The 26,563-nt window shown below is 44.0% G+C and overlaps 2 protein-coding genes across 2 annotated transcripts in view; both read left to right on the top strand.

Moving 5' to 3' along the window:
* morc3a (MORC family CW-type zinc finger 3a) overlaps positions 1-5,810 on the top strand; it is a 28,424-nt gene extending 22,614 nt beyond the window's left edge. Inside the window, exons 17-19 of the mRNA XM_083639376.1 lie at positions 67-1,198; positions 2,304-2,731; positions 2,845-5,810. Coding sequence (XP_083495502.1) covers positions 67-1,198; positions 2,304-2,731; positions 2,845-3,031 — 1,747 coding nt within the window. The 3' untranslated portion in view covers positions 3,032-5,810. The remainder of the gene's footprint in view (positions 1-66; positions 1,199-2,303; positions 2,732-2,844) is intronic.
* Positions 5,811-13,078: 7,268 nt separating this feature from the next.
* chaf1b (chromatin assembly factor 1, subunit B) lies at positions 13,079-24,944 on the top strand. Its single transcript, XM_083638691.1, has 15 exons — positions 13,079-13,132; positions 13,500-13,643; positions 16,398-16,530; positions 16,881-17,001; positions 17,143-17,246; positions 17,415-17,511; positions 17,687-17,771; positions 18,496-18,589; positions 18,708-18,777; positions 18,913-19,004; positions 19,141-19,300; positions 19,573-20,158; positions 20,519-20,610; positions 23,719-23,804; positions 24,498-24,944. Exons 2-15 carry the CDS (start codon positions 13,518-13,520, stop codon positions 24,596-24,598), a joined length of 1,947 nt encoding a protein of 648 aa, XP_083494817.1. The 5' UTR covers positions 13,079-13,132; positions 13,500-13,517; the 3' UTR covers positions 24,599-24,944.
* Positions 24,945-26,563: the final 1,619 nt, after the last annotated feature.

The following is a 26,563-nucleotide window of genomic DNA, read 5'->3' as shown; positions in this document are numbered from 1 at the left end:
ACTTCACTTGACCCAAAACGTTTCAATGAAGAGGCCAGTTGACTCTGTGATTTGCGTGCACTGCAGGGTGAAGAGATCACCACCTTTGACTCCACAAAGTGTGTCCAAAAGACCCAAAATAAACGGGTTCGACAGGAGCCCCGCAGAGAGTGCATCATCAGTGGAGGCGAGTGTGCGGAGCTCCACGGCTACCTCGATTATCCCCCTTGATGATGATGATGATGATGAGGGTGATGACGATGTCACTGATGATGAAGATGACATTGTCATCTTGGAGACTGTCAGTACCCCTGTGCCAAAGAGACCAGGCTTTGACCTCGCTAAGGTGAAGACAGAAGAGCGACGACAAAGTGATCCCAGTAGCGTGGGCATGCTGATGGAGTGCAGCGACGATGACGATGCTGCCGCCGTGGAAACGGCCCCGGAGACAAACGGTGCAGGAACCAGCTCCACAGAGACTGCAGCTGTGGGGACCGGCCCCTCCCCACCACCCCTTCCAGAACAGACCAGCACCACCACCCAGACAGAAGTACCCAAAGTGAAGGAAGAACAGGAGGAGGAAAGAACAACAAAAGGCAAAGAGAGAATGTCTAAAGCGAATGGAAAGGAGCAGAGTTCACACGTGGATGTTGATGTGTGTATCAAGCCAGAGAGCAGTGGAGCTGCACACACTCATAGTGGGAATCAAGGAAAGCCGACCTTGCACAACGGAGTAGCAGCGACATGCCAGTCGGCCAGCGAAGAAATTGCCGGCCCTTCCCATGCAGATCCCCAGGACATAGAATTCCCTGAATTTAACTTATCCAATATGAGGGAGGTACAGGAACAGCAAGACCAGCTCGTGGAGCTCATGCAGACTGCAGCTCAGGAGAGGGACTTCTTCAAGGACCAGGTCCATCAACTGACCTGCGAGCTAGATGACAAGCAGAACACACTGGAGTCTGTGCTCCGTGTGAAGAAAGAGTGTACTCACCAAGCCAGCCAGACAGAGGAAGCAGAGGATGGACAGGACTACAAACGTCTGTATGAGCAGGCCAATCAGAAAGTCACTGAATTGAGTCGTGAGAATGAGGCTTTACTGGCATCCAGTGCTGCCATGGGTGAGGACGTTGTCAATGATGAGTTTTTGATGCAAATTGACCATCTAGTCCGGGTTCTGGATCAAAACAACAAGGAGAGGGATGGGCTATGCTCACAGGTGAGTTAAAATATTGTGCTATTGTAAAAAACAAAAAAACAGGTGTTGAAGTAAGCGGTGCAGGTTTGCAGGTCTGACCCTTTTCCTCCACCCCCCTCTCTTGACACTGTGTGTGTACGTGCGTGTTTCGAGCAGCTCTCTCCATAGCGTGCCAAAGTCTCGCCAATGAGGAAACAAATTCTCCATTCATTTCCAGACGTTTCTTAAAATGTGCGTGCGTGTGAGTGTGTGCGTTTGTGTGTGCGTGCATGTTTTACCGGCTTTGAACCGATATCGTCCTCGACACGAGACTCTCCGCCTGTGTCTCTGTCTGTGCCGGCCGGTGAGCTGGGGGCGTGGCGTAGGCTAAATCTCATTCACACATCCCATGCTCAAACACACATAGCGGCTGCACTGCTTAAAAAGTAGGCAATAGAACTTTTCTAATTTCTGTTTGATGCCTTGCTCCAGGTATATTTACCAGCTGCGGCACCGTTGTTACCAGCTGCGACAGCGTGGGCTGGTATTGTTTTCACCGTGTGTGCGTGTGTGTTTTCATGGCAAAATCTTGGAGACACCTATTGTAGCGGGAACTACCACAGAAGCTGTTTTGAGTATTTTTCCAGGTGTTTATATGTCTGTCTATGGACAGATTTTGTTAATGTGATAGCGTCAAAACCGTGCAAGATTCAATCACAAAACTTTACAGGTGTGTAGGTGACGTAAAAATGAAGACTGAGTTCCAAAATGGATGTGATCCAAGCAAGGGACGGGGGCTGCCCCCCCCCTCCCCTTCACATATGCCCCTGGCCCACATTTTTGTTTTAAGTGGGCGTCGCTGCTGTTCTGATCTCATCGCAAGATGGTCTCAAGTGACATTCTGTAAAAAAAAAAAAAAAAGTTTCACATGCTTCCCCTCCGTGTTAATACTGTAGATGTAATAAGAGTGACCAGAGTTTGGGGAGTTTGGCATTGACATAAATAAATATTACCTTCCCAAAAATTCTGGTATTATAATTATGATATACTGTATACATCTGTTGGGTTACTGTGACCATTCTGTTCCCTTCCCTCCCTGCCTGTCTCCCTGCCCCCTCCTGGCCATCACTGTCTGCCGTCCCATCAGGTGGTGAGGCTGGAGGAGGAGAAGCAGAACCTGGCCTCCCAATGTGATGAGCTCAAGTTGAGCCTGCAGCAGCAGAGTGGACGAACAGAGCCAGGCCCATCCACTCCACACACAGCCGGTCACTCCAGGGCCGAAACAGAGCCAGGCCCATCCACTCCACACACAGCCGGTCACTCCAGGGCCGAAACAGAGCCAGGCCCATCCACTCCACACACAGCCGGTCACTCCCATCACGTGGCGAGGCTGGAGGAGGAGAAGCAGAACCTGGCCTCCCAATGTGAGGAGCTCAAGTTGACCCTGCAGCAGCAGAGTGGACAAACAGAGCCAGGCCCATCCACTCCACACACAGCCGGTCACTCCAGGGCCGAAACCGAGACAGGAGGGACAGCTGACTCTGGCTCAGCTTCACACTCAGAAACATCCCAAAGGTTTGAGAATGTTTGAATTATCTCTGTCAAGGCCATTTATGAATTCAACAATAGACATTTGAATTATCTCTCTCTCCCCGCCCCCCCTCTCTCTCTCCCTCCCCCTCTCTCAGTTTGATGGAGCTGCGACAGAATGTCGGACGCCTTCTCGTCTCCTTTGTTCCTGCTCTGGAACTGGACCAAGTGAACTATCAGTGCAACGTAATTGATGAGATCCTTGAACAGGTTCTTTCTGATGTGGAGTACAGTGGGGTAACGAGGCGGACGGAGCAGAAAATTAACAAACCAACTGAGAACTGACAACTCACAAACTTATTATTTCTTATCGCACTGCAGCATTCTATCTACAAATATTTTATACAGATTCTTATAAGCGTGGAAACAAAATCGGCTGTATTTAAATGAAAATGAAAATAAAATGTTTTTTTTATATATATATATTACTTTATTTTTAAAAATGCAACAAACTTTGCACTAAGTCCAGCTCGCCATTGTAAAGCAGAAGCTGTGGTCAACAGGAGTAAACGTATGACATGAATGACTAAGAAGAGCAGGGTGTGCCTTAGGCAAGGGGACATTCTTACCCTCGGGTGCAGTTTTCAGCTTGCCGATGGCTTGCAGGGGAAGCGCCCTCTTACCATAGTGTCTTCAAACTTGTGGAATCGGGCATTAAACTGACCTTATTTCTGCATTCTGAAGGTTTCGGTACGGTCAGATGGAACAAAATTAACTTATTGGAATCCTAGTTGCTTCAAAAAGGTAGCGGTTTTATAAGACGTTTGACGAAAACCGGCTAGTTGTTTGGGACCCGACACCCGAGGCATGCACACTGGCAGTCTTAGTGGCAAAGTCACGGCCTCTTCCGGGTTAGGCGTATGAACCAAGGGATTTTCCGCCATTCATTTTTACAGACATTTTGTAAAATGTTTATAAAAATAGTTTCATTTGGTCAAACCAAGCGATTCAGCTATATTTAGAATCAGGCGAGACCATAACATTTATTTTGTTAAGGGTCCTTGTGGCTAACCCGGAAGAGGGCGTGACTTTGGCACTAATACCGCCAGTGCGCATGCCTCAGGTGGGTGTCAGATCCCAAACAACCAGCCGGGTTTCGTCAAACGTCTTTTAGAACAATAAGCACTAAATTTTTTAAGCAACTAGAATTCCAATAAGTGACCCTACTGAAACCTTCAGACTGCAGGAATAAGGTCAGTTTAATTCCCGATACAGGATTCCACAAGTTTTAAGACCGTGAGGTAAGAGGGTCGCTTCCCCAGCGAGCGTTCAGAAGTGCCTGAGGGTATGGGACAGTCCAGGGTGCCTGAGGGTATGGGACAGTCCAGGGTGCCTGAGGGTATGGGACAGTCCAGGGTGCCTGAGGGTATGGGACAGTCCAGGGTCTGAGAAGAAATCCTCGCTATTCTATGCAATACTTCAAGTCCCTCATTGGATGACATCTGAGTTTTCTGGCATTTGATGACAATGAAATGACTGGGCTGGAACCTTTTTTGTTTCAACTTGTGTTCTGCACATTGCAATGGGAGTTGTTATCCCGGAAAACATTTCAACAGTTTTCTTCTCCCATTGATGATTTATGAGAAAGCTTCATTGTGCTACCATTGCCTCATACGAACATACCATAACGTCATGTTTGTCCTAGATCACATGCAGTTAATATGCCACAGTGTTTTTGTCATTTTGACGAGTCTGTCCAAGGTAGAGTAAGTGAAAGATCATGTCATGATGGCTGACTTTCTCCCTCCTTGCTGTCACAGCGCTCAGGGGAGGAGTCAGGATCACAGCTCTGAGGACCACCTGGGCCCCCAAGCTGCTTCCTCAACACCAGGTACAATGGAGCCTTTTCCATGTTGCTACTGTACAACTTTTCCCTAAATCGTTTGTAATGCCTCCTACTCAATAGGTACTTTCGTTATACCAAATTATTTAGCAGGAAGATTCTCCACTAGGGCGATATAGTATATTATGTTTTACTAGGTTTCTCTTCCAGTAGACAAAATACCAATTCCAAATGAGTAGAAAAACTAGTCCATACCTGGGGATGCGCGTGCCACAAGTCTGCACACAATTTCTGCTTTGTCACTCGTCATTTGCTGCCATTTTTTCTGATTGGCCAACTCGTTGGGTAGATGCGGACAGTCCGTTTTCCTCATTCTATATTAGGATTACTGATTTGTGGCATGAAGTGATAAAAATGAAATATAATTTGTACTTGGACAATTTGGATGAAGCACATTTTGTATCCAATCATTTCAAAAATATTGTACTCTAACCTCAATTTGTCAGTATCATAACCGTCCCATGGCATATTTGTGGTGAAGATTTATAGTTCTTTCTTGAGTAGTTGAAATTCACAGCGACGATGTGGAGATTAATAAAGTTTTACAATGATATGTTTAGTTCTGTATTAGATAATGGAAGGAAAATATGTTTTGTATCACTGTTCTCAGGTGTGATGAGGTTTGATCGCTCACATTATAGAGTGAGGAGTTGTCTCACCTGAATTTGCGTCTTAAACATTGTAGTAATAATGTGATGGAGCCTGTAATGTCTACTTCTGTTCTTAATGTCACCAGTCACTATTGGAATCAAGTAAACCCTCGATGTTTACTGATGTTTTTCTACTTCAGTCTGAGTGACAGCGAGCTGGCTGAGTCAAAGGAGGAGAAACGCCCAGGTTCCTCAAGGCATCATCGCTGTGAAGCCACACATTAACAAAAGGCACTTTAAATATCAAGCCAAGTGTTTGAATTATGTTGCTCAGTTAATCTTGACAGTAAATCAGTTTAACCTCTAGTTCATCTTTACAGTAAATCAGTTTAGACTAGTTCATCTGTACATTAGACCTTTAGTTCATCTCTACAGTAAATCAGTTTAGACCTCTGTTCAGTCTTCCAATTATAGCAAAAAGTGCTATTGACTTAATTTTGATGTTATTTGATTATCTGTTAAACGACAGGCGATGTTCTCTTGTTTTTTGTTTTGTAAAAAAAAAAGCAATGAGTTTTTGCATTATGTTGGACTAAGACAATGTTTCTGAAATATATTTTTTCATTCCTGATTTGCATGTCTTGTCTATATGTGTTCTGTGAGGAAAAGTACAATGGTAGAATGCTGTATACCACATGACTGGTAGCACCCTGTCCTGTCACTGAGCGACACAAATTATAACTGAAAGAGTTTGAGCAAACACTAAAACAAGGATCATAGGTGTGTGTGTGTGTGTGTGTGTGTGTGTGTGTGTGTGTGTGTGTGTGTGTGTGTGAGAGAGAGAGTGGAAATTCAGCATGGTTTCATTTACAAGAAGAAGTAACACAATTATAGAATGTAGAATATGACTGTTTTTGGTCAGTGTCACTGTTATGAATTCAATTCAAATTCTCTTTGACATGAATGTCACAACACTTGTCAAAGCATCAATGGAACAAAAAAAAAGTGGGTAACCCTTTATTTTACAGGTACCCTAGTTACATATGAACTATTTGTAATTACACATGAACACCAAATGTAATTACACAGTAATTACCAATAGTTATAAATGAAGTTCATATGTAGTTACATAGTATGTAGTTATGTAGGGTGGGGGGGGGGGGGGGCGCTGGCACAGTCACACTGCAGAAATGCATTCACATTAATCAATATTGCCTGTCTTTCAAGCTACAACTAACAAAGTATCAACATTTTCCTCCAAGTCTATGCTTATAAGAACAAAGCTAGGAAGTGACAACTACATCTGACTGACATACAGTTATCCTCCCAAACTCCACTAAGAAAGTTGGAAAGCCCTCGTGGCTGAGTGGTTAAAGCCACCTGCTTTGCAATCTGGAGTTCAGTGGTTCAAATCCACCACTGGCTTTTAGCAATCTCTGTCCCAGGCCAGAGCTTCTTTACAGGTCCGGTGCCATGTAACTACATGAACTACAGTTAAATAGACTCACTCCACTTTACAGGTCCGGTACCATGTAACTACATATGAACTACAGTTGAATAGACTCACTCCACTTTAGAGGTACGGTACCATGTAACTACATATGAACTACAGTTGAATAGACTCACTCCACTTTAGAGGTACGGTACCATGTAACTACATATGAACTACAGTTGAATAGACTCACTCCACTTTACAGGTCTGTTACAATGTAACTACATATGAACTACAGTTGAATAGACTCACTCCACTTTACAGGTCTGTTACCATGTAACTACATATGAACTACAGTTGAATAGACTCACTCCACTTTACAGGTCCGGTACCATGTAACTACATATGAACTACAGTTGAATAGACTCACTCCACTTTACAGGTCCGTTACAATGTAACTACATATGAACTACAGTTGAATAGACACACTCCACTTTACAGGTCTGTTACCATGTAACTACATATGAACTACAGTTGAACAGACTCACTCCATTTTACAGGTCTGTTACAATGTAACTACATATGAACATCATTTATAACTATTGGTAATTACTGTGTAATTAGTGGCCGGGCCAGCGAAGCGGCAGGGCCACTGCTTGTATTTGCCTGTATTATTATTAGTGGCCGGGCCAGCGAAGCGGCAGGGCCACTGCTTGTATTTGCCTGTATTATTATTATTATTAGTGGCCGGGCCAGCGAAGCGGCAGGGCCACTGCTTGTATTTGCCTGTATTATTAGGGGTCCAAGCACGAAGTGCGTGGATCCCTATTGTATCTGTTCCGTTTATTATTATTATTATTATTATTATTCCGCCCTAAAACAGCATGCACGTCAAAAACTGTAAGGGCTACAGTAGCCAGACCTTGCACATAGGTTGGAAATGTGCCCCACTACTCAGAGACAAAAAATTAGCCATATTGCCAGATGGTGGCGCTATAACAGCCGACTGCACGTATTGGCCCATAACTGCTGAACCGTGAGGCGTAGAATCAAAATTCCACATCTGCTGGATTCCCTGGATCAATACGCATCTATCCATATAGACCACGCCCATTTAAGTCTGCTAGATTTTCCGCCATCTTGGACTTTCTAAAAAAAACAAAAAACGAACTCGTCCTAGGCCATTTGCCCGAATGAGCCCAAACTTTTTGTGTGTCATCTCTGGACTTCCCTGATCTAAAATTGTATAAAGAATTTGGATACGTGCAACCGTCTTGAAATGATAAATGTTTAAACTTTTGATAAACAAACTCGTCCTAGGCCATTTGCCCGAATGAGCCCAAACTTTTTCTGTGTCATCTCTGGACTTCCCTGATCTAAAGACTTACAAAGAATTCGGATACGTGAAACCGTCTTGAAATGATAAATGTTTAAACTTTGACACTATGTCATCACCGATGACAGTCTTGTGACATCACTGATGATGTCATCTATGATGTCATCTATGATGTCATCCTTCCTCTACATAACATCGCGCACACACACACACACACACACACATGCACACACACACACACACACACACACACACACATGCACACACATATACACCTATACACACACACACACACGCCACACACACACACACACACACACACACACACACACATATACACATACACACACACACACACACACACACACATATACTCACACATATACACACACATATATACACACACACATATACACACTTACAGACATATACACTAACACTACTATTACTACTGCTACTACTGCTTGAACCCGGTCAGGTCACCAAATCTCAACCAAACTTTGTGCACTTGTGCACATACCAACTCTGACTAAATGTGCAATTCAGTGTCTATATTTATTATTATTTTTCTTCTCCCAGGAAGTCAGACTTCCCATGCATGAATATAAACCAAACTTTGCACAAAGGTCCAGTCCCATGCCAAACTAAGTTGACGTGAATTTGGCGCCTATAGTCCTGATGGTGGCGCTACAGCGACCGTCTAAAGTTTCAAACTTTGAAAATTCATAACAAATCAGGCATATGGGCTATGGCTTTGCCACTTTCACCAAAATGTGTGCCCAAATGAGGAGAAACTTTTGTACGCTGCAACCTATGGCCAATTATGAAGTCTAAAGACCGCAAAACTGCAAAAACTGTAAAACTAATTAAACCCTACTCCTCCCACATTTTTTCTTCAAACGACACCAATCTCCAGCATCTGCATCGGTAGACTGTCCTCCACAAAAGTATCAAACAGATTTTTGATAGATCAAAAATTGAGCCCACAGTGCATCAAAATGTTTTACTGTAAATGGTACTTTAATGCAAATTCTTGCTAAATAAAGCTTGAATCTCCACTGATCACTGATGATGTCATCAGTGATGTCATCAGTTTTGTGACATCACTGATGATGTCATATATAAATCGCTCAGCCTTCCTCTCCATAACATCAGCTCTGCCTTCTGCCCCAGCCCTGTCATGAACTGCAGTGTTCTAAGCAGACTGGATTGCATGCAGCAGATGATAGAAAGCTCATCCATAAGAGACTTGAGACTTGACTTGGACTCGTGACTAAAGACTTGAGACGTGACTTGGACTATAGCTAGAAGACTTGAGACTTGCCCGGCCACGACCCATTGCTGCGCAGCAGCTATAATTATTATTATTTTTCTTCTTCTCCCAGGAAGTCAGACTTCCCAAGCATGAATATAAACCAAACTTTGCACAAAGGTCCAGTCCCATGCCAAACTAAGTTGATGTGAATTTGGCGCCTATAGTCCTGATGGTGGCGCTACAGCGACCATCTAAAGTTTCAAACTTTGAAAATTCATAACAAATCAGGCATATGGGCTATGGCTTTGGCACTTTCACCCAAATGTGTGCCCAAATGAGGAGAAACTTTTGTACGCTGCAACCTATGGCCAATTATGAAGTCTAAAGACCGCAAAACTGCAAAAACTGTAAAACTAATTAAACCCTACTCCTCCCACATTTTTTCTTCAAACGACACCAAACTCCAGCATCTGCATCGTTAGACTGTCCTCCACAAAACTGTCAAACAGATATTTGATAGATCAAAAATTGAGCCCACAGTGCATCAAAATGTTTTACTGTAAATGGTACTTTAAATAGCTAATGCAAATTCTTGCTAAACAAAGCTTGAATCTGCACTGATCACTGATGATGTCATCAGTTTTGTGACATCACTGATGATGTCATCTATAAATCGCTCAGCCTTCCTCTCCATAACATCAGCTCTGCCTTCTGCCCCAGCCCTGTCATGAACTGCAGTGCTCTAAGCAGACTGGATTGCATGCAGCAGATGATAGAAAGCTCATCCATAAGAGACTTGAGACTTGACTTCGACTTGTGACTAAAGACTTCAGACATGACTTGGACTATAGCTAAAAGACTTGAGACTTGCCCGGCCACGACCCATTGCTGCGCAGCAGCTATAATTAGTGGCCGGGCCAGCGAAGCGGCAGGGCCACTGCTTGTATTTGCCTGTATTATTATTAGTGGCCGGGCCAGCGAAGCGGCAGGGCCACTGCTTGTATTTGCCTGTATTATTATTCTTCTTCTTCTCCCCAGGAAGTCAGACTTCCCATGCATGAATATAAACCAAACTTTGCACAAAGGTCCAGTCCCATGCCAAACTAAGTTGACGTGAATCTGGCGCCTATAGTCCTGAAGGTGGCGCTACAGCGACCGTCTAAAGTTTCAAACTTTGAAAATTCATAACAAATCAGGCATATGGACTACGGCTTTGGCACTTTCACCGAAATGTGTGCCCAAATGAGGAGAAACTTTTGTACCCTGCAACCTATGGCCAATTATGAAGTCTAAAGACCGCAAAACTGCAAAAACTGTAAAACTAATTAAACCCTACTCCTCCCACATTTTTTCTTCAAACGACACCAAACTCCAACATCTGCATCGGTAGACTGTCCTCCACAAAAGTATCAAACAGATTTTTGATAGATCAAAAATTGAGCCCACAGTGCATCAAAATGTTTTACTGTAAATGGTACTTTAAACAGCTAATGCAAATTCTTGCTAAATAAAGCTTGAATCTCCACTGATCACTGATGTCATCAGTGATGTCATCAGTTTTGTGACATCACTGATGATGTCATCTATAAATCGCTCAGCCTTCCTCTCCATAACATCAGCTCTGCCTTCTGCCCCAGCCCTGTCATGAACTGCAGTGTTCTATGCAGACTGGATTGCATGCAGCAGATGATAGAAAGCTCATCCATAAGAGACTTGAGACTTGACTTGGACTTGTGACTAAAGACTTGAGACATGACTTGGACTTGTGACTAAAGACTTGAGACGTGACTTGGACTATAGCTAAAAGACTTGAGACTTGCCCGGCCACGACCCATTGCTGCGCAGCAGCTATAATTATTATTATTCTTCTTCTTCTTCTTCTCCCCAGGAAGTCAGACTTCCCATGCATGAATATAAACCAAACTTTGCACAAAGGTCCAGTCCCATGCCAAACTAAGTTGACGTGACTTTGGCGCCATTAGTCCTGATGGTGGCGCTACAGCGACCGTCTAAAGTTTCAAACTTTGAAAATTCATAACAAATCAGGCATATGGGCTATGGCTTTGGCACTTTCACCGAAATGTGTGCCTAAATGAGGAGAAACTTTTGTACGCTGCAACCTATGGCCAATTATGAAGTCTAAAGACCGCAAAACTGCAAAAACTGTAAAACTAATTAAACCCTACTCCTCCCACATTTTTTCTTCAAGCGACACCAAACTCCAGCATCTGCATCGTTAGACTGTCCTCCACAAAACTATCAAACAGATATTTGATAGATCAAAAATTTAGTCCACAGTGCATCAAAATGTAAATGGTACTTTAAACAGCTAATGCAAATTCTTGCTAAATAAAGCTTGAATCTCCACTGATCACTGATGATGTCATCAGTGATGTCATCAGTTTTGTGACATCACTGATGATGTCATCTATAAATCGCTCAGCCTTCCTCTCCATAACATCAGCTCTGCCTTCTGCCCCAGCCCTGTCATGAACTGCAGTGTTCTAAGCAGACTGGATTGCATGCAGCAGATGATAGAAAGCTCACCCATAAGAGACTTGAGACTTGACTTGGATTTGTGACTGAAGACTTGAGACGTGACTTGGACTATAGCTAAAAGACTTGAGACTTGCCCGGCCACGACCCATTGCTGCGCAGCAGCTATAATTATTCTTCTTCTTCTTCTTCTTCTCCCCAGGAACTCAGACTTCCCATGCATGAATATAAACCAAACTTTGCACAAAGGTCCAGTCCCATGCCAAACTAAGTTGACGTGACTTTGGCGCCATTAGTCCTGATGGTGGCGCTACAGCGACCGTCTAAAGTTTCAAACTTTGAAAATTCATAACAAATCAGGCATATGGGCTATGGCTTTGGCACTTTCACCGAAATGTGTGCCTAAATGAGGAGAAACTTTTGTACGCTGCAACCTATGGCCAATTATGAAGTCTAAAGACCGCAAAACTGCAAAAACTGTAAAACTAATTAAACCCTACTCCTCCCACATTTTTTCTTCAAGCGACACCAAACTCCAGCATCTGCATCGTTAGACTGTCCTCCACAAAACTATCAAACAGATATTTGATAGATCAAAAATTTAGTCCACAGTGCATCAAAATGTAAATGGTACTTTAAACAGCTAATGCAAATTCTTGCTAAATAAAGCTTGAATCTCCACTGATCACTGATGATGTCATCAGTGATGTCATCAGTTTTGTGACATCACTGATGATGTCATCTATAAATCGCTCAGCCTTCCTCTCCATAACATCAGCTCTGCCTTCTGCCCCAGCCCTGTCATGAACTGCAGTGTTCTAAGCAGACTGGATTGCATGCAGCAGATGATAGAAAGCTCACCCATAAGAGACTTGAGACTTGACTTGGATTTGTGACTGAAGACTTGAGACGTGACTTGGACTATAGCTAAAAGACTTGAGACTTGCCCGGCCACGACCCATTGCTGCGCAGCAGCTATAATTACATTTGGTGTTCATGTGTAATTACAAATAGTTCATATGTAACTAGGGTACCTGTAAAATAAAGGGTTACCACTTTCTCAGATTTTGGTCAGACTAGACTAGAGAGAAAATATCCAATGGGCCGGGGGGGTCATCATTCATTCACTGTGTAGATGACCTGGGGACAGTGGTGTAGTAGCCCAGCAGAGGGGGCTCTTTAAACTCCCATTGTACATTGATGAAACCATACTGATTTACACTGGAAGACTGTGCTACCTGGGCACGAGGGAATAAAAATCAAGCGTACCCATCTCCGTTCTGTTCCGGGTTCTCGTCCAATCACAGCAGCCTCCTACAGCGGAAGTTTTGAGCGAATCGAACGCGGGAAATCCACACAGTGAAGTCTTCAGCTGTTCAACGCAGGACCAAGGGGGAAATATTTTTGAAGTAACGTTAGTTAATTGGAAAGCAGGTAATGTTATAGCTGGTGTATATGTATAATGCGCACATACAGGTTAGCTAACGTCGCATATGTATCTGAATTTGCTGTTTTATTCATTTATGCGACTAAAATCAACGGACGTCATTAACTAACCCAGTTTAGGTTGACGATAATGCTAGTCTGTTAGCTGCACTATTTCAGTCCTGGTTTTAACGTACTAGCTACATTAACGTTAGCTAACCATTGTTCGGTGTAAATTTAGCGTTAATCCGCAAGTTAACGGATTACCAGACTTAATAATAATGGCGGTATGAATGCTAACGTATGTTAGCTAGTGTTAACTCACTGAAACCTATGTGATGACTTTAACGTTACATTGTGTTTGTTTTGTTTGAAGTGGGTGTCGGATATTAGCATGAAGGTGGTAACGTGTGAGATTGCATGGCACAACAAGGAGCCCATCTACAGCCTGGACTTCCAACACAACGCTGATGGACGCATTCACCGGCTGGCTACAGCTGGAGTAGATACCACAGTCAGAGTGAGTAACGTTAGTAAGGGAGGAGGGAGTACACTTGTTAAAGCTTTACACTAAGTGATGAACTACTATGCTGTCATTACTGACACAAACTGTCTGAAAGGAACACAGTCAATTTTCAACAAGCGTTGTATCATAACAAAATCAGTAGTATATCAGAAAACTAAAGTTTTGCAGCCATTAATTTAGTTGGACAGTTATTGAGAGTTGATTTGAGTTAAAGGTGTGGACCAGTGATGTCATTTGTGCATGCGTGACATCACTGGTCCACAATTTAACCCAAATCAACTCTCAATAACTGTCAAACTAAATTAATGCCTGCAAAACTGTTTCGTTTTCTGATATACTATTGATTTTGTAATGATAAAAAGCTAGTTGAAAATTGGCTGAGTGTTCCTTACCTCACTTTAATGGCCATGTACTGTACACTGGGGTGACGTCTTTGTCACATGTCACAAAGGATTCAGTTTTTTACAACCTGGACCTTATTTCCAGCTTTGTCAACCTGTTTTTTCCATTTGTTCGTTTTATGGATCCACCACAACGTTATTACGCGCCAAGCAGCGGCCTGCAAACGAGGAATACGGGGCATGTGTAATGCGTGTATTTACGTACTGTAAATAGCTTATTTTCCGACACACAGCGGCTCATGTCCTTATATCATTGAGACAATGAACGCTGCATTTACCTTGGTGCAGCGTGTTCACCCTGGCTCTGTCTGCTGTCTGCTGGTAGAGAGGTAGCAGCTCACGTTCCCCCCACTCCTCAGTTTGTAATCCTAATGACGTCAGTCTGGATGGGCTCAAATAAATACGGGCAGCCATCAAATTAAAATGCATCATCTATATTATCGAAATCAGATACATATCCAGCATCCTACACTGTTTACCATGCCGTGGACGGCCATGACGGCTTGATCGACTGCTCTGAGCTCTCAACTGAGTCCTCGGATGGAAAACAGAGCGATGGCTGGCAGAGGTAAATACAGCGGGTAACATTCATGTCCGTATGATATAATAAGGATATGAGCTGCTGCCACGTCCAGGTGGTAAAACACGGAATTCTCCTTTAACAACATAGTTTTATACTGTGTGGAGGGAGAGTGTAACCAAGTGGAAAGTACACAATTAGTCTACTACACTACATGCAGTGTAGGACATTTTAAAAATATTTTGTGGCCCCCACTCTCTAAAAACTAGGGGCATTTACAAAATGTTGGGGGCACTTAAAACAAAGTAATTGGTGCATAATGTTACTAAAGCCTAGTCCAGTGGTTCCCAACCTTGGGGTTGTGACTCGTGGGGTCACCTGGAATTCAAATGGGGTCGCCTGGATTTTTTATTTTATTTCCACCACATACAATTTAAAACTACCGAAGAGGATTAAGGCCACATGCAAAAAAAATATTTGAGTAGTCAAGATTCTGAGAATTAAAAAAAGTCAGCATACTGTTGTTACATGTGACATCATTGATGACGCTCATGCAGGGCTGGACTGGCCATCCGGCATACCGGGCATTTTCCCGGTGGGCCGACATGCCTAATGGGCCAGTCAGGCAATTATTATTTTTTGTCTGACCAGCCCATAAAACAGGTATTAGGCCCATTGTCCCCTGTCCCTTCCCCCCTTAATTGACAGACACTGGGCTGGCCCAATCACAAACCCCTCCCTGCAGAGTGCCAAAATGGATATGACAAAATGCAAGGGAGGCATGGAGAAATTGCGGGCTGAAAAAAGTCAAGCCCTTCAGGCATAATGCTGCCAAATGTGCCAAACTTACTGGTATGTTTGCTGCAGCACCCATGTGCACAGTGAGGAGGATGAGGAGAGGGAGAGAGATGAAGGTGAGAGTGGAGGGAGAGTAGAACTTGTGGTAAGCAGAAGGGCTGTCTGCTGTCTACCTGGCCGGGCAGATCCATGCACTTGGAATAAGCCTTGCAAGAATTGTATGACTTCGGACATCACACAATTGTTCCAAGGCTTATTGATCTCTGTGCGCATCGGCAAGGCAACTGTCCCCGACTCAATCAACACCTTAAATGTCAATGTGACAACTTTGATCATTGCATTTCTTTTATTGTCTCTCTGGCATGACATATGCTTTAGTGATGATTGGATCTTCAAACACTCAATAAAATGTGTATGAATTTCAACCAGGGGTGGCGATGCAACATTGCGGTGCGCTCCGGCAGGCGGCAGCAGTACACCACTGTCCATGATGATGCACAGATGAAAATGCTGGGTGGGCAGATCGATGCACTTGGTTGGAATAAGCCTTGCAACAAATTGTGTGATGTCCAAAGTCACACAATTGTGTGACTTTGGACATCACACAATTTGTTACAAGGCTTATTCCAAGCACATGGATCTGCCCACCCAACACTGTTTTCTTCTGTGTGGATCTCTTGCGCATCGGCAAGGGAACTGTCCCCAACAGTGACTCAATCAACACCTTAAATGTCAATGTGACAACTTTGACCAGTACACCTGTTTTTATTGGCTCTCTGGCATGACATATGCTTTAGTGATGATTGCATCTTCAAACACTCAATAAAATGTTTCAGGAGAGACTTCAGATAACTTGTCCAAAAGTATGGTGTAGATAGAATATACCTTTTATAGCGCTGAACAGTCACGTGACGCCTCCTGCCCTGGAAGAGAGTTCCCCATTCATTTTCTAAATGGACATTTCGAAAGTTGATATTTTGTTAAAAGTTTATAATGAATAATCCTACTGATCTTTTGTTCTGATATCAGCTGTGGCGGGTAGAGAAGGGCCCAGATGGGAAGGCGGTGGTGGAGTTTCTGTCTAACTTGGCCAGACATACCAAGGCCGTCAACGTGGTGCGCTTCTGTCCCAATGGCGAGGTGCTTGCTTCTGGAGGAGACGGTATGTCACACACACACACACACACACACACACACACACACACACACACACACACACACACACACACACACACACACACACACACACACCATGCCTTTATTAATCCCTGGTATACCTGAATTTGCTGTGCTCAATAAAATTGGAAGGGTTTCACTCCAGGAAGCTATATTTGACATTTGGAAAATCTTTGCTTCCTTGAATTTATCAGTCACACACGGTTTAAAAGACCAGCAGACACAGATGATGCTATTCTCAAAACAGAGCTATGAAATAAAATGAGCTCTGCTGCTCTAGTGACTTGACAACACCAAATGAAAACTGCTGTACTTGTATGTTTTCATGTGATGCAGATGCTGCCATTCTGCTGTGGAAGCTCAATGACAGTAAGGAGCCTGAGCAGACCGTGGTCTTCCAGGAGGATGAAGATGCTCAGCTCAACAAGGAGAGCTGGACTGTGGTCAAGACACTAAGGTGAGCAAGAACTGTAGCACGCTCTGTGGAATGAAGCTTCAATACTATTCAGCAGCTTGTTTTTTTGATGGATTATTATTATTATTATTATTATTATTATTATTATTATTATTATTCATCTGAGAAATGTCTTGTTTTTAGGGGACACATAGAGGATGTTTATGACATTTCCTGGACCCGCGATGGAAATTCCATGGTGTCTGGATCTGTGGACAACACTGCTATCCTGTGGGACGTCACCAAAGGTTTGATGAGCATCATGTTTGTTTGTGTGTTCCAATCCATACGTGAAGTGTCGTTTGTCTTGTGTGGTAAATGGTTTTTGACTGAAGTATTTCAACGATGCAAAAGACATGGAATACTGATGGACTATTATGTTTGATTCATCAATTATAACCATGTTTTGTGTTTAGGTCAGAAGCTTTGCATCTTCAATGACCATAAGAGCTATGTGCAGGGGGTGAGCTGGGATCCTCTGGGGCAGTATGTTGCCACTCTCAGCTCTGACAGGTAGAAAGCACACACTCGTCCTGTTTCAGACTGTCCTCGGTCTTTCTCTGCTGTAATGATCATGAAATGAAATGAATTGTGGTTGCTTGGTCAGTGCTGATCCCTGAAGTGAAGTCACTGACAAACGGGACTCAGATGTTGAAGGTGTTTTTGTTTTTTGTTCCCTCCCTCATAGAGTGATGCGTGTGTACAACACTCACACCAGGAAGAAGGCCTACTGTGTCAGCAAGATGAGCTCTGTGCCTCTTGGCGACGGAGAGGTCAGTATTTAGACATGCTTTGTTGACCTCTGAAGTAGGGGTGTGCCAGTGCCGTATCGTTATGGATATATTGTTATAATTCAATATCGTATCGTCAAAAATGCATCTCGTGATGTCATGATAATGACAATATTCCGACTTGTTGATGTAATGACGTCACACTGTTACGCTGCATAATGGTGTGACGTACAACAAGCATGGCTGAAAGTGGCTCTACGGGGGAGGAGTTAATTCCAAAAAGGGGGGTGACTTCAATAGTGTGGGAGTGGTTTGGTTAGCATGGGCAACAAACCACAGTAATATTTGAAGGCAAATTTTAATATTTGAAGGCAGAATTTATGTTTATGCTGACAACACTATAAAACACTTTGTTGCAATTGTATATTGTCATATCGTCAAGAATATCGTTATCGCAGAAATATCGTGATATTATTTTAGGTCCATATCACCTACCCCTACTCTAGAAGAGGACTTGTCTTTCCACCCTGAATCTGGTAAAGATTCAGGGTCCTTCTCAAGGACACTTGATCGTGTCCTTGGCTTGCTTACCCTCATAGGGGATTGAACCCAGGCCTTTTGGTTGAAGGACGGTCTCCTTACTCGCCTACACCACCAAGCTGCCGAGAGCCCTTAACTTGTGCCTGTTGGCACACATTTCAAAGGCTCATATGTCACAAATGACATACGTTCTCTTAGTGTGGCTGTCATCTGTGTATCGTTGCAGGCCAAGCCCTATAGGATGTTCCATGATGACAGCATGAGGTCGTTCTTTCGACGCCTTTCCTTCACACCTGACGGATCCTTGCTGCTTGCCCCAGGTACACACACACACACACACATTCACTGGGCTCTGTCTGGGGAAACATCCTGTGATGTCATATCCTGCGAGTAGAGGTCATATATACTGTAAGTTGCAGCCTGCTCTTTTCTTCTCAGCGGGATGTGTGGAGGCAGGAGAAACGGTCACAAACACCACCTATATCTTTTCCAGGAAGGGACTCAAGAGGTGACTATTTGCTGTGGCCTGTGCCATCGACAGATGGATTGTGAATGACATTGCTGTGCAAGTGTGCACGCATCATGTAGTCACACTGGTCATGGTAATCAACATGCAAACCTCTCTACCTCCTATGTGTTTTAGGCCTATAGCTCACTTGCCCTGTCCAACCAAAGCTACCCTGGCTGTGCGCTGCTGCCCAGTGTACTTTGAGTTGAGGACCAAGAAGGAAGAAGGCAAGGACATCATACACCCCCATCTGTTAACACTAGACTGAGCGTTTACTTCAACCCTTCTTTTCTGAGTCTCAGTACTTTGTCCTTTTTCTTGTTTGGTTTCGTAATCCCCCCCCCCCACACTTCTGCTCCACAGATGGTTCTGTCAGCGCTCTGCCCAATGTGTTCCAGTTGCCGTACCGCATGGTGTTCGCAGTGGCATCTGAGGACTCCGTCTTTTTGTACGACACGCAGCAGACGCTTCCCTTTGGCCTGGTGTCCAACATCCACTACCACACACTGAGTGACCTCACCTGGTAAACCAGCGCAGCCTTGCTTATTGTCCTATATTTCCATAGGAGTTTCCTGGTTAGAATATATATATATATTTTTTTTTGCTTATGCCCATTATGTAAGCCAGTTACTTTGAAATTGTCATCCACAACGGATGTAATATTGTCTTTATTCCACACACAGTTATTTTGATAATTATCATAAGGATTCGTTAAAAAAAGATCGGTGGCTATGATTTCATTGATATTTTAGCATTCCAGCCATTAACATTTGCCTATTATCATATCCTGTTTAGGTCTCGTGACGGTTCCTTCCTGGCCGTGTCCTCCACAGATGGCTACTGCTCCTTCCTGTCCTTCTCTCCTGGAGAGCTGGGCACTCCTCTGAAGGAGCCCCCCGCCCTGGAGGTCATTACCCCAAGCAGTGGCCCTGAGAAAAAGGGCAAGAAGACTAAAGTGGCCAGGAACTCGTCTCCTGTCCTCCCGCCTCAAATGTCTGCCTCCTCGGCTGCCACATCCCAGACCAGGCTTGGTAAGGATGCCCCCTCCACGGCCCTATCCTCTCTCGCCAGCCCAGAGGACAAGAAGAACCCCCCTAGTGCCAAGACAAAACCTCAGCCACGTAGGATCACCCTCAACACCCTGGAGGGCTGGGGGAAGCCTTCGACACCAAAAGCCGCAGCCTCTACACCTCAGACCCCAACATCTGGAAGCACGAGCACCCCCTCTACTCCCCAGGCTCGCATCGACCCTCTCACCCCGACCAGCTCCTCAACCCAGCCTCGCATCGCCCCTCTCACCCCGACCAGCTCCTCAACCCAGCCTCGCATCACCCCTCTCACCCCGACCAGCTCCTCAACCCAGCCTCGCATCGCCCCTCTCACCCCGACCAGCTCCTCAACCCAGCCTCGCATCACCCCGACCAGCTCCTCAACCCAGCCTCGCATCACCCCGACCAGCTCCTCAACCCAGCCTCGCATCACCCCGACCAGCTCCTCAACCCAGCCTCGCATCACCCCGACCAGCTCCTCAACCCAGCCTCGCATCACCCCGACCAGCTCCTCAACCCAGCCTCGCATCACCCCGACCAGCTCCTCAACCCAGCCTCGCATCACCCCGACCAGCTCCTCAACCCAGCCTCGCATCGCCCCTCTCACCCCGACCAGCTCCTCAACCCAGCCTCGCATCACCCCTCTCACCCCGACCAGCTCCGTCTCAACCCAGACACGCATTGTCTCCATCACTCCCTCCACCCCCAAAGTCCTCCACAGCGCTACCACTCCTGGGCCCAGTACTCCTAAGGCTACAACCACGCCCAAGGGGCCCACTCCAAGGTGAGCACAAACAGCATCAGCATCGTCAGTGTGAGGAACAGGGAATAATGTATGTTATTGTGCCCTAGGTAAGGTTTTAGGCTTTTTACAGACACGGGGGTGCTTTGATTGGTCACATGTAGGCCCCCCAAGGCACTTGAGGGGTAAGTGTGTGTGTGTGCGTGTGCATGTGCATGTGCACGCGCATGCCACTATTGCATGTGTGCGAAAGGTCGACTGTTATTCATGGTTTATATCAGCATTCAACTATGTGGGTGTTTTCATTGATGTGTGTTTGATTTGCAGTTACAAGCCATATCTGTGAGCGTGTACAAGGCTAAAATGACTAGTGTCCTCAATTCCAGTTGAGCTCCATGTCCTGTTTATGTCAACCTTGTATATTAGAGTTTCTGTTCTGGCAAGATTGTCTGGGAAATTCATAATTCACTAAGGGTATTCAAACAAACTCAACTCAGATGTAGGCACTAGGCAGTGGGAGAAGTGCCGGGGCATGAACTCTCTCAGAGAAGAATACAACATAGTAATTCATGTAAATCCTTGAACTCTTATTCAAATGTTGTGTGTCGACTGGAGCCAGACTGAGGAAGTCTGTCAACACACAGGACACACTGCATCCACCTACCTACCACCTCCCTCATGATGACAAAGTAGCTAAGCTCATTATCTGGCAAAGATACTCGTGAGGGAGGGCTCAGCATGTCTCAGCATATATATATATTTATAAAACGGCTCTCTCAAATCAAGCAATCTGATTGGTTCACAGCCATTGTATAAATACCGTAACCCACTCTTGCCATGGCAACTCTCTTACTAAAAGGCTTTGGTTACCTCAAATGACAATGTAGAAAAAACAAAATGGCGGAGACAGCTGTCAGATCCTTGTGAATCGATCTTCACTTATAACTTTACTAATACTTTGCAGAAAATTATGTTTTGTACAAGAATAGACGCGGGCTAATGTCTTCTTTGCAAAAAAAAAAGGCTGTTAACCCCGCATTTAACCCCGTAACGTTAGTTGGTGTCGGGCTTTGCAGAAAGCTCTCAGCTTCTCAGCAAGCGCTGAGAATGCAGCGCTGCGCTCGAGCTGCGTGTCGGGCTTTGCAGAAAGCTCTCAGCTTCTCAGCAAGCGCCAGGATTGGCCAATGTCAACTTCAGTCTCCAGAACGATCCAATCAAATCACCCGCACGTCTATCTTCTTGCTAGAGGTCCCGCCTTACAGTAGTGTTTCAACTGACTATCAGAATGCCATGCCAGTCGGACTTATAGTATTATTATTATTATTATATTATCATACTTGGAAACCGTTTTATAAAAGCAATATAGCACTCGAGCTGCGTGTGTTGTGGCATATATCCCGCTGCGGAATATATCAGCGGGATATATTTGCCACAACACACTGGCTCTCATGCTATATTGCTTAATTATATATGTGTATATATATATATATATATATATATATATATATATATATATATATATATTAATTCATTCATGAATATATATTCATTAGGGCTGTGCCGATTCACTTATCTCCCGATTCGATACTATCACGATACTTGGGTGCCGATTCGATATATATTGTGATTCTTAAGTATTGCGATTCTATGATTATTGCGATTCGATATTACGATTTATTGCGATTTTTGTTTCTTTTCTTTTTTCAGTTTGCCTTTTTACACTAGATTAGAACATGGGAAAATTGAATCATACACTTCTAGAGACTATATTGAGACTAGAGACTATATATACAAATATGCCATAGGCTTATGTAGGGCTGGAGGGCGACCGCGCTGGGGACCGTGCGCCGTTAGTTGGGCTAGAAAAAGCCTTGCCTCGCTGAAAATGCGGTACATTTCTCCATATCAGTTGTATATACCCATCAAGACTCCGCCCAAGCAGAATACATAAAGTCATAAGCTGTGTGCTCAATAGATGACACAATGAGTTATTCCTGTCCCAAAGTACCGGTACAAGTAAAACCTTTCCAACACTTTGTCTCTGCTCACAGAAGGGAATTGAGCTGCGGGTGCCACGCAGCTCAATTCACGTTAACTAACGTTAATTTCCCGGGCGCTTATTAATACAACACATGTTAACACGTTACGTTAACACGTATTGAAACTCGCCCACATCTAATTATTTGTAACGCCGGGTGAGATCAAACGAGTGGCGTCAGCGGAGGACCAAAATGCGAGACTCGATCATTAGCCAGGAATGGGTCTCGCGCTACTTTTGCATGCTAAAATAAAGCTGATAATGTACAATTTGATTCAAGGGGGGGAAAACCCTTTCAGAGTACAACACAAACTGTCTATTTTGCTGCAACTCGACAGTGCTGCATCCAGGAAATGTCGGGACTCTCGGCTCTGGATCAAGGGATATGATTAGTTGTGTGTGAATGGGTGCGGGTGCACTCGGAGTTTGTCTGTTAAATGATTGGCTGTTTCCGTGTCACTTGTACTAACAAGGTACATGATTGGCTGTATGAGCCACGGAGCAGAGGGAAGCGCTCTAATGTGCTGGATGAAAGTGGTTACATTTCATACATAAACAGAAAAAATGCGATTATCGATTCTGGAATAAAAGATCGATTCAAAAAATCGTGACATTAAAAATCACGATACTTAAGTGAATCGATTTTTTCCCCCCACCCCTAATATACATGTATATATATATATCTCTCTATTCTAAATGTAGCACTGTCTTAAGGGTCTACTCTGTAAGCTCAAGCTGTTTTTGTTGGTTTACGGGTGCTTGTTACTGGCAGGGGGAACAAAGCCCTGCCCGGGGGATTCGTGGGGACCCCCCCTTCCCCAACACACACTGATTATAGAATAAAGATCACTCAGAGAGGCTGATCATAGACAGTGGAGGGCTTGCGTGTGTGTCTGTGAGTGACTGTGTCTGCCTTCTCAGTCTTGATTAGTTCACTAGTGGACTGTGACTGAAGCAGAAGACCAGACTAGGGGATGATGCAGTGGGTTGGTAAGGGTGAACCTTGTTGATTGTGGAAGAGATTTTATTGTGATGTGTTTTCACGTTTTATATTCCTTCCTACCGGTCTTTTTCTTTCATACCACTGATCTGCTTTTTCCATTTGTTTCCAGGCGAGTATCTTTGACTCCTGTTGCCTGCCGATCTCCAGCTGCCGTTTCACTCTTCACTCCCTCCTCCACTGAGAAGGCCAAACACGGTTAGTAGTATATTATATAGTATATATATATATATATATATACTGTATATAGTATATTATGCCAGGGGTGTCCAACTCATTTCAGCTCACGCGCCATATGCCATCCAATTTGGTCTCAAGTGGGCCAGACAAAGAAAACCAATAACCTATAAATGACAAAATCTCTGAATGTTCCTGTTGATGAGATGTGCCCAATGAGGGTGGTGTGGTGTCATCCACAAACTTCAGGAACTTGACCAACTGGTGACTGGAGGTGCAGCTGTTGGTGTATGTGGAGAAGAATATGTGCTTGAAGGTGCTTGTCAGGTTTCAAGGCATACCAGCACCCCAAATTCTGATGCACTTGAATAGGATCAAAAAATGTGAAAAAGTTTCACATTTATTAAAGCGTTCAAAGACAAGAGAGTCAGGACAGATTGGGTAGATGATGATGACAACGGTCCTGGGCAGGATTTGATCCCAGGATGTTTTTATATGTCAGTGGGATAACCTGACTGATATTTTCAACAAAGGCTACATTTCTGTTGCTAGCATGCTAACTAGTCTGTTTATCTCACAAATAGTCTATGAGCATCAGTCTTGGAGCACAGGATTCCTTATCCTGCTGTACACAGCAGAACACACATTGTACACATGACCGTGTTGTCATGTGTAACCCTTCTGTCATTGATCCCTACATTTGTATTCCTCCAGAGCGCCCATCTCCTCCCACTGATCCGGTGTGCCAGCCTCCAGAGTCCAAACGGCCCAAGACCCAAGACCCTCCAGCCAAGACCAACGTGAGCCAGGCTTAGTGAGGTTGGCTGTGGACAGGGCGCTGTGGTGACGGGCCAGGTTACATACAGCGGAGACCAGTGTGCTTGAATACAAAGGCACTTCTTTTTGCGGGTGTAATACCATAATGCAGTATCATCATGTTTTGGTTGATATTGTAATACTGTATATCTGTACTACTAGATTCAGGTTTAACATCACGTTATGCTTCTTCTTTTTTTGTCAAGTTTTCGGTTTGTATTATATACATAGAGTCAATTAGATAATTGTATTATATTGTGTAACATTTGTATACTAAACTGCTCTTGTAAAGAGGAATATGATCTGTCTTATTTTTCATTGAGAACATGTGATAGCGAAACTAAAACTGCACTGCAGACCTGAAAGAGGGGGAGGGGAGGGGGGGGGCATTTTCTAGTATTTGAAGGTTTAGTAGTGGATTGTGTGAGCCTTGAATAATGTAGCATACAGGCTGACTCATTTGCCAAATGCATTGGACCAACAAGCCTGATTTAAAGGCTCAAATATAGTCAAGCATTCACAACATTTTCTCTCTGTAATAAAGAACATTTCTCCTGTGTTTACAAGTGATCAAATGGCTGGGATGATTTGTGCTCTTCTAATCACATCTAGTATGCTACTGTACCAGAGGAGTGTGTTTTGTCTGAATCATTGCTGAAAGAGTATTATTCAGGGACAATCCTTGTATTAAAGCTCCAGCACAATGAGAACTGGATTCCTCAATGGTTAACGAAGGAGCTGTATGGAGCTACCTAAATTATCAGCTGTCAGCACTGGGAATTTGCCCAATGCCCTTTGAAAAACTCCTTCAACAGGATCAAAAAGATGTATAATTACATTCCAATGTACTTCCTGGTGTAAATGTCATAACATACACACAGGCTTTAATTAAGGCTCTGATTGGTCGACTGGACAGTATGCATAGTTAGGTGTCCCATAGTCTGTGACAATAGCCAGCTACTTTCCAAATGAGCCAAAATCTCCTGCATTGTTGCTGGGTGCTAAAATACTGGCTGCAGTGGAAGGATTTGCTCTCATTCTGTCCTATAAGCTTTGCACTATCTAACCATCAACAGCTGATGCTCACTATTAGAAATCAACCTCAAACTTTCCTGACTTAATTTTTTTTTAATCATTGCAGTGAAGAGAATTGTGCTGTAGCCTATCACAAAATAGAGCAGACTATTCATATTCATAGTTTGACTGCCAATGTATGCATTTTGCTGAGTGGCTGGTAGATGCTGTACTGTTGTCTGTCAGCATAAATTCCATGGTTCCCACAGTCATGGAAAAGTCCTGGAATTTCAAGATCTCATTTTCCACGCCTGGAAAAGTTATGGAATAAATACGTTTTGGAAATCCGTGGATAATAAACTTTAACCTAATGTAACATAAACGTCAAATTTATTTTCTGTAGCTGTTGACATATGTTGCTCTAATTAGTAGGCTATGATAAGGTGACCAGATTTCTCAAATGAAAATCGGGGACATTTCCAGTCCGGCAATCAATATATCATTAAAATATCCAATGTTATTACCTGTGAAATAGAAAAGGGGGATGATTCCGGTTACATTTATTAATAAATTAATAAGGGGTGTCGGAGAGGCCCCTGGTGCCCCCCCCCCCCCCCCCCCCCCCCATACACACACACACTTAATTAACTGTGCCCCTTTACAAAATGTCAAAGTGTTCTCCAGCAGCATGAGGCCTGGCTGTCCGAACCTACAGTGCCGAATGTTTTATGAAAAGCCTCAGATCTCAAAAAGTATTTCGGTGTTACAGTCTTAAGTGTTTTTTCATTGTTCAAGATTTCCTGGAACAGCAGGAACCAGCATGTGAACACTTGTTGGATGTCTGGATCAACGGGCTACAGACATGTGATGCTGTGATATGCTTTTAACTCGTAAGCCTCCCGCAACCTTTTTGCTTGAGTGGTTGACCAGTGGACACGTCTGTAAAGGGT

The sequence above is a fragment of the Poromitra crassiceps genome (genome assembly GCF_964638095.1).
Source record: "Poromitra crassiceps genome assembly, chromosome: 6".
Lineage (NCBI taxonomy): Eukaryota > Metazoa > Chordata > Actinopteri > Beryciformes > Melamphaidae > Poromitra > Poromitra crassiceps.
Note: the sequence above shows the minus strand (reverse complement) of the source record. Positions and strands in the feature narration are given on the sequence as shown.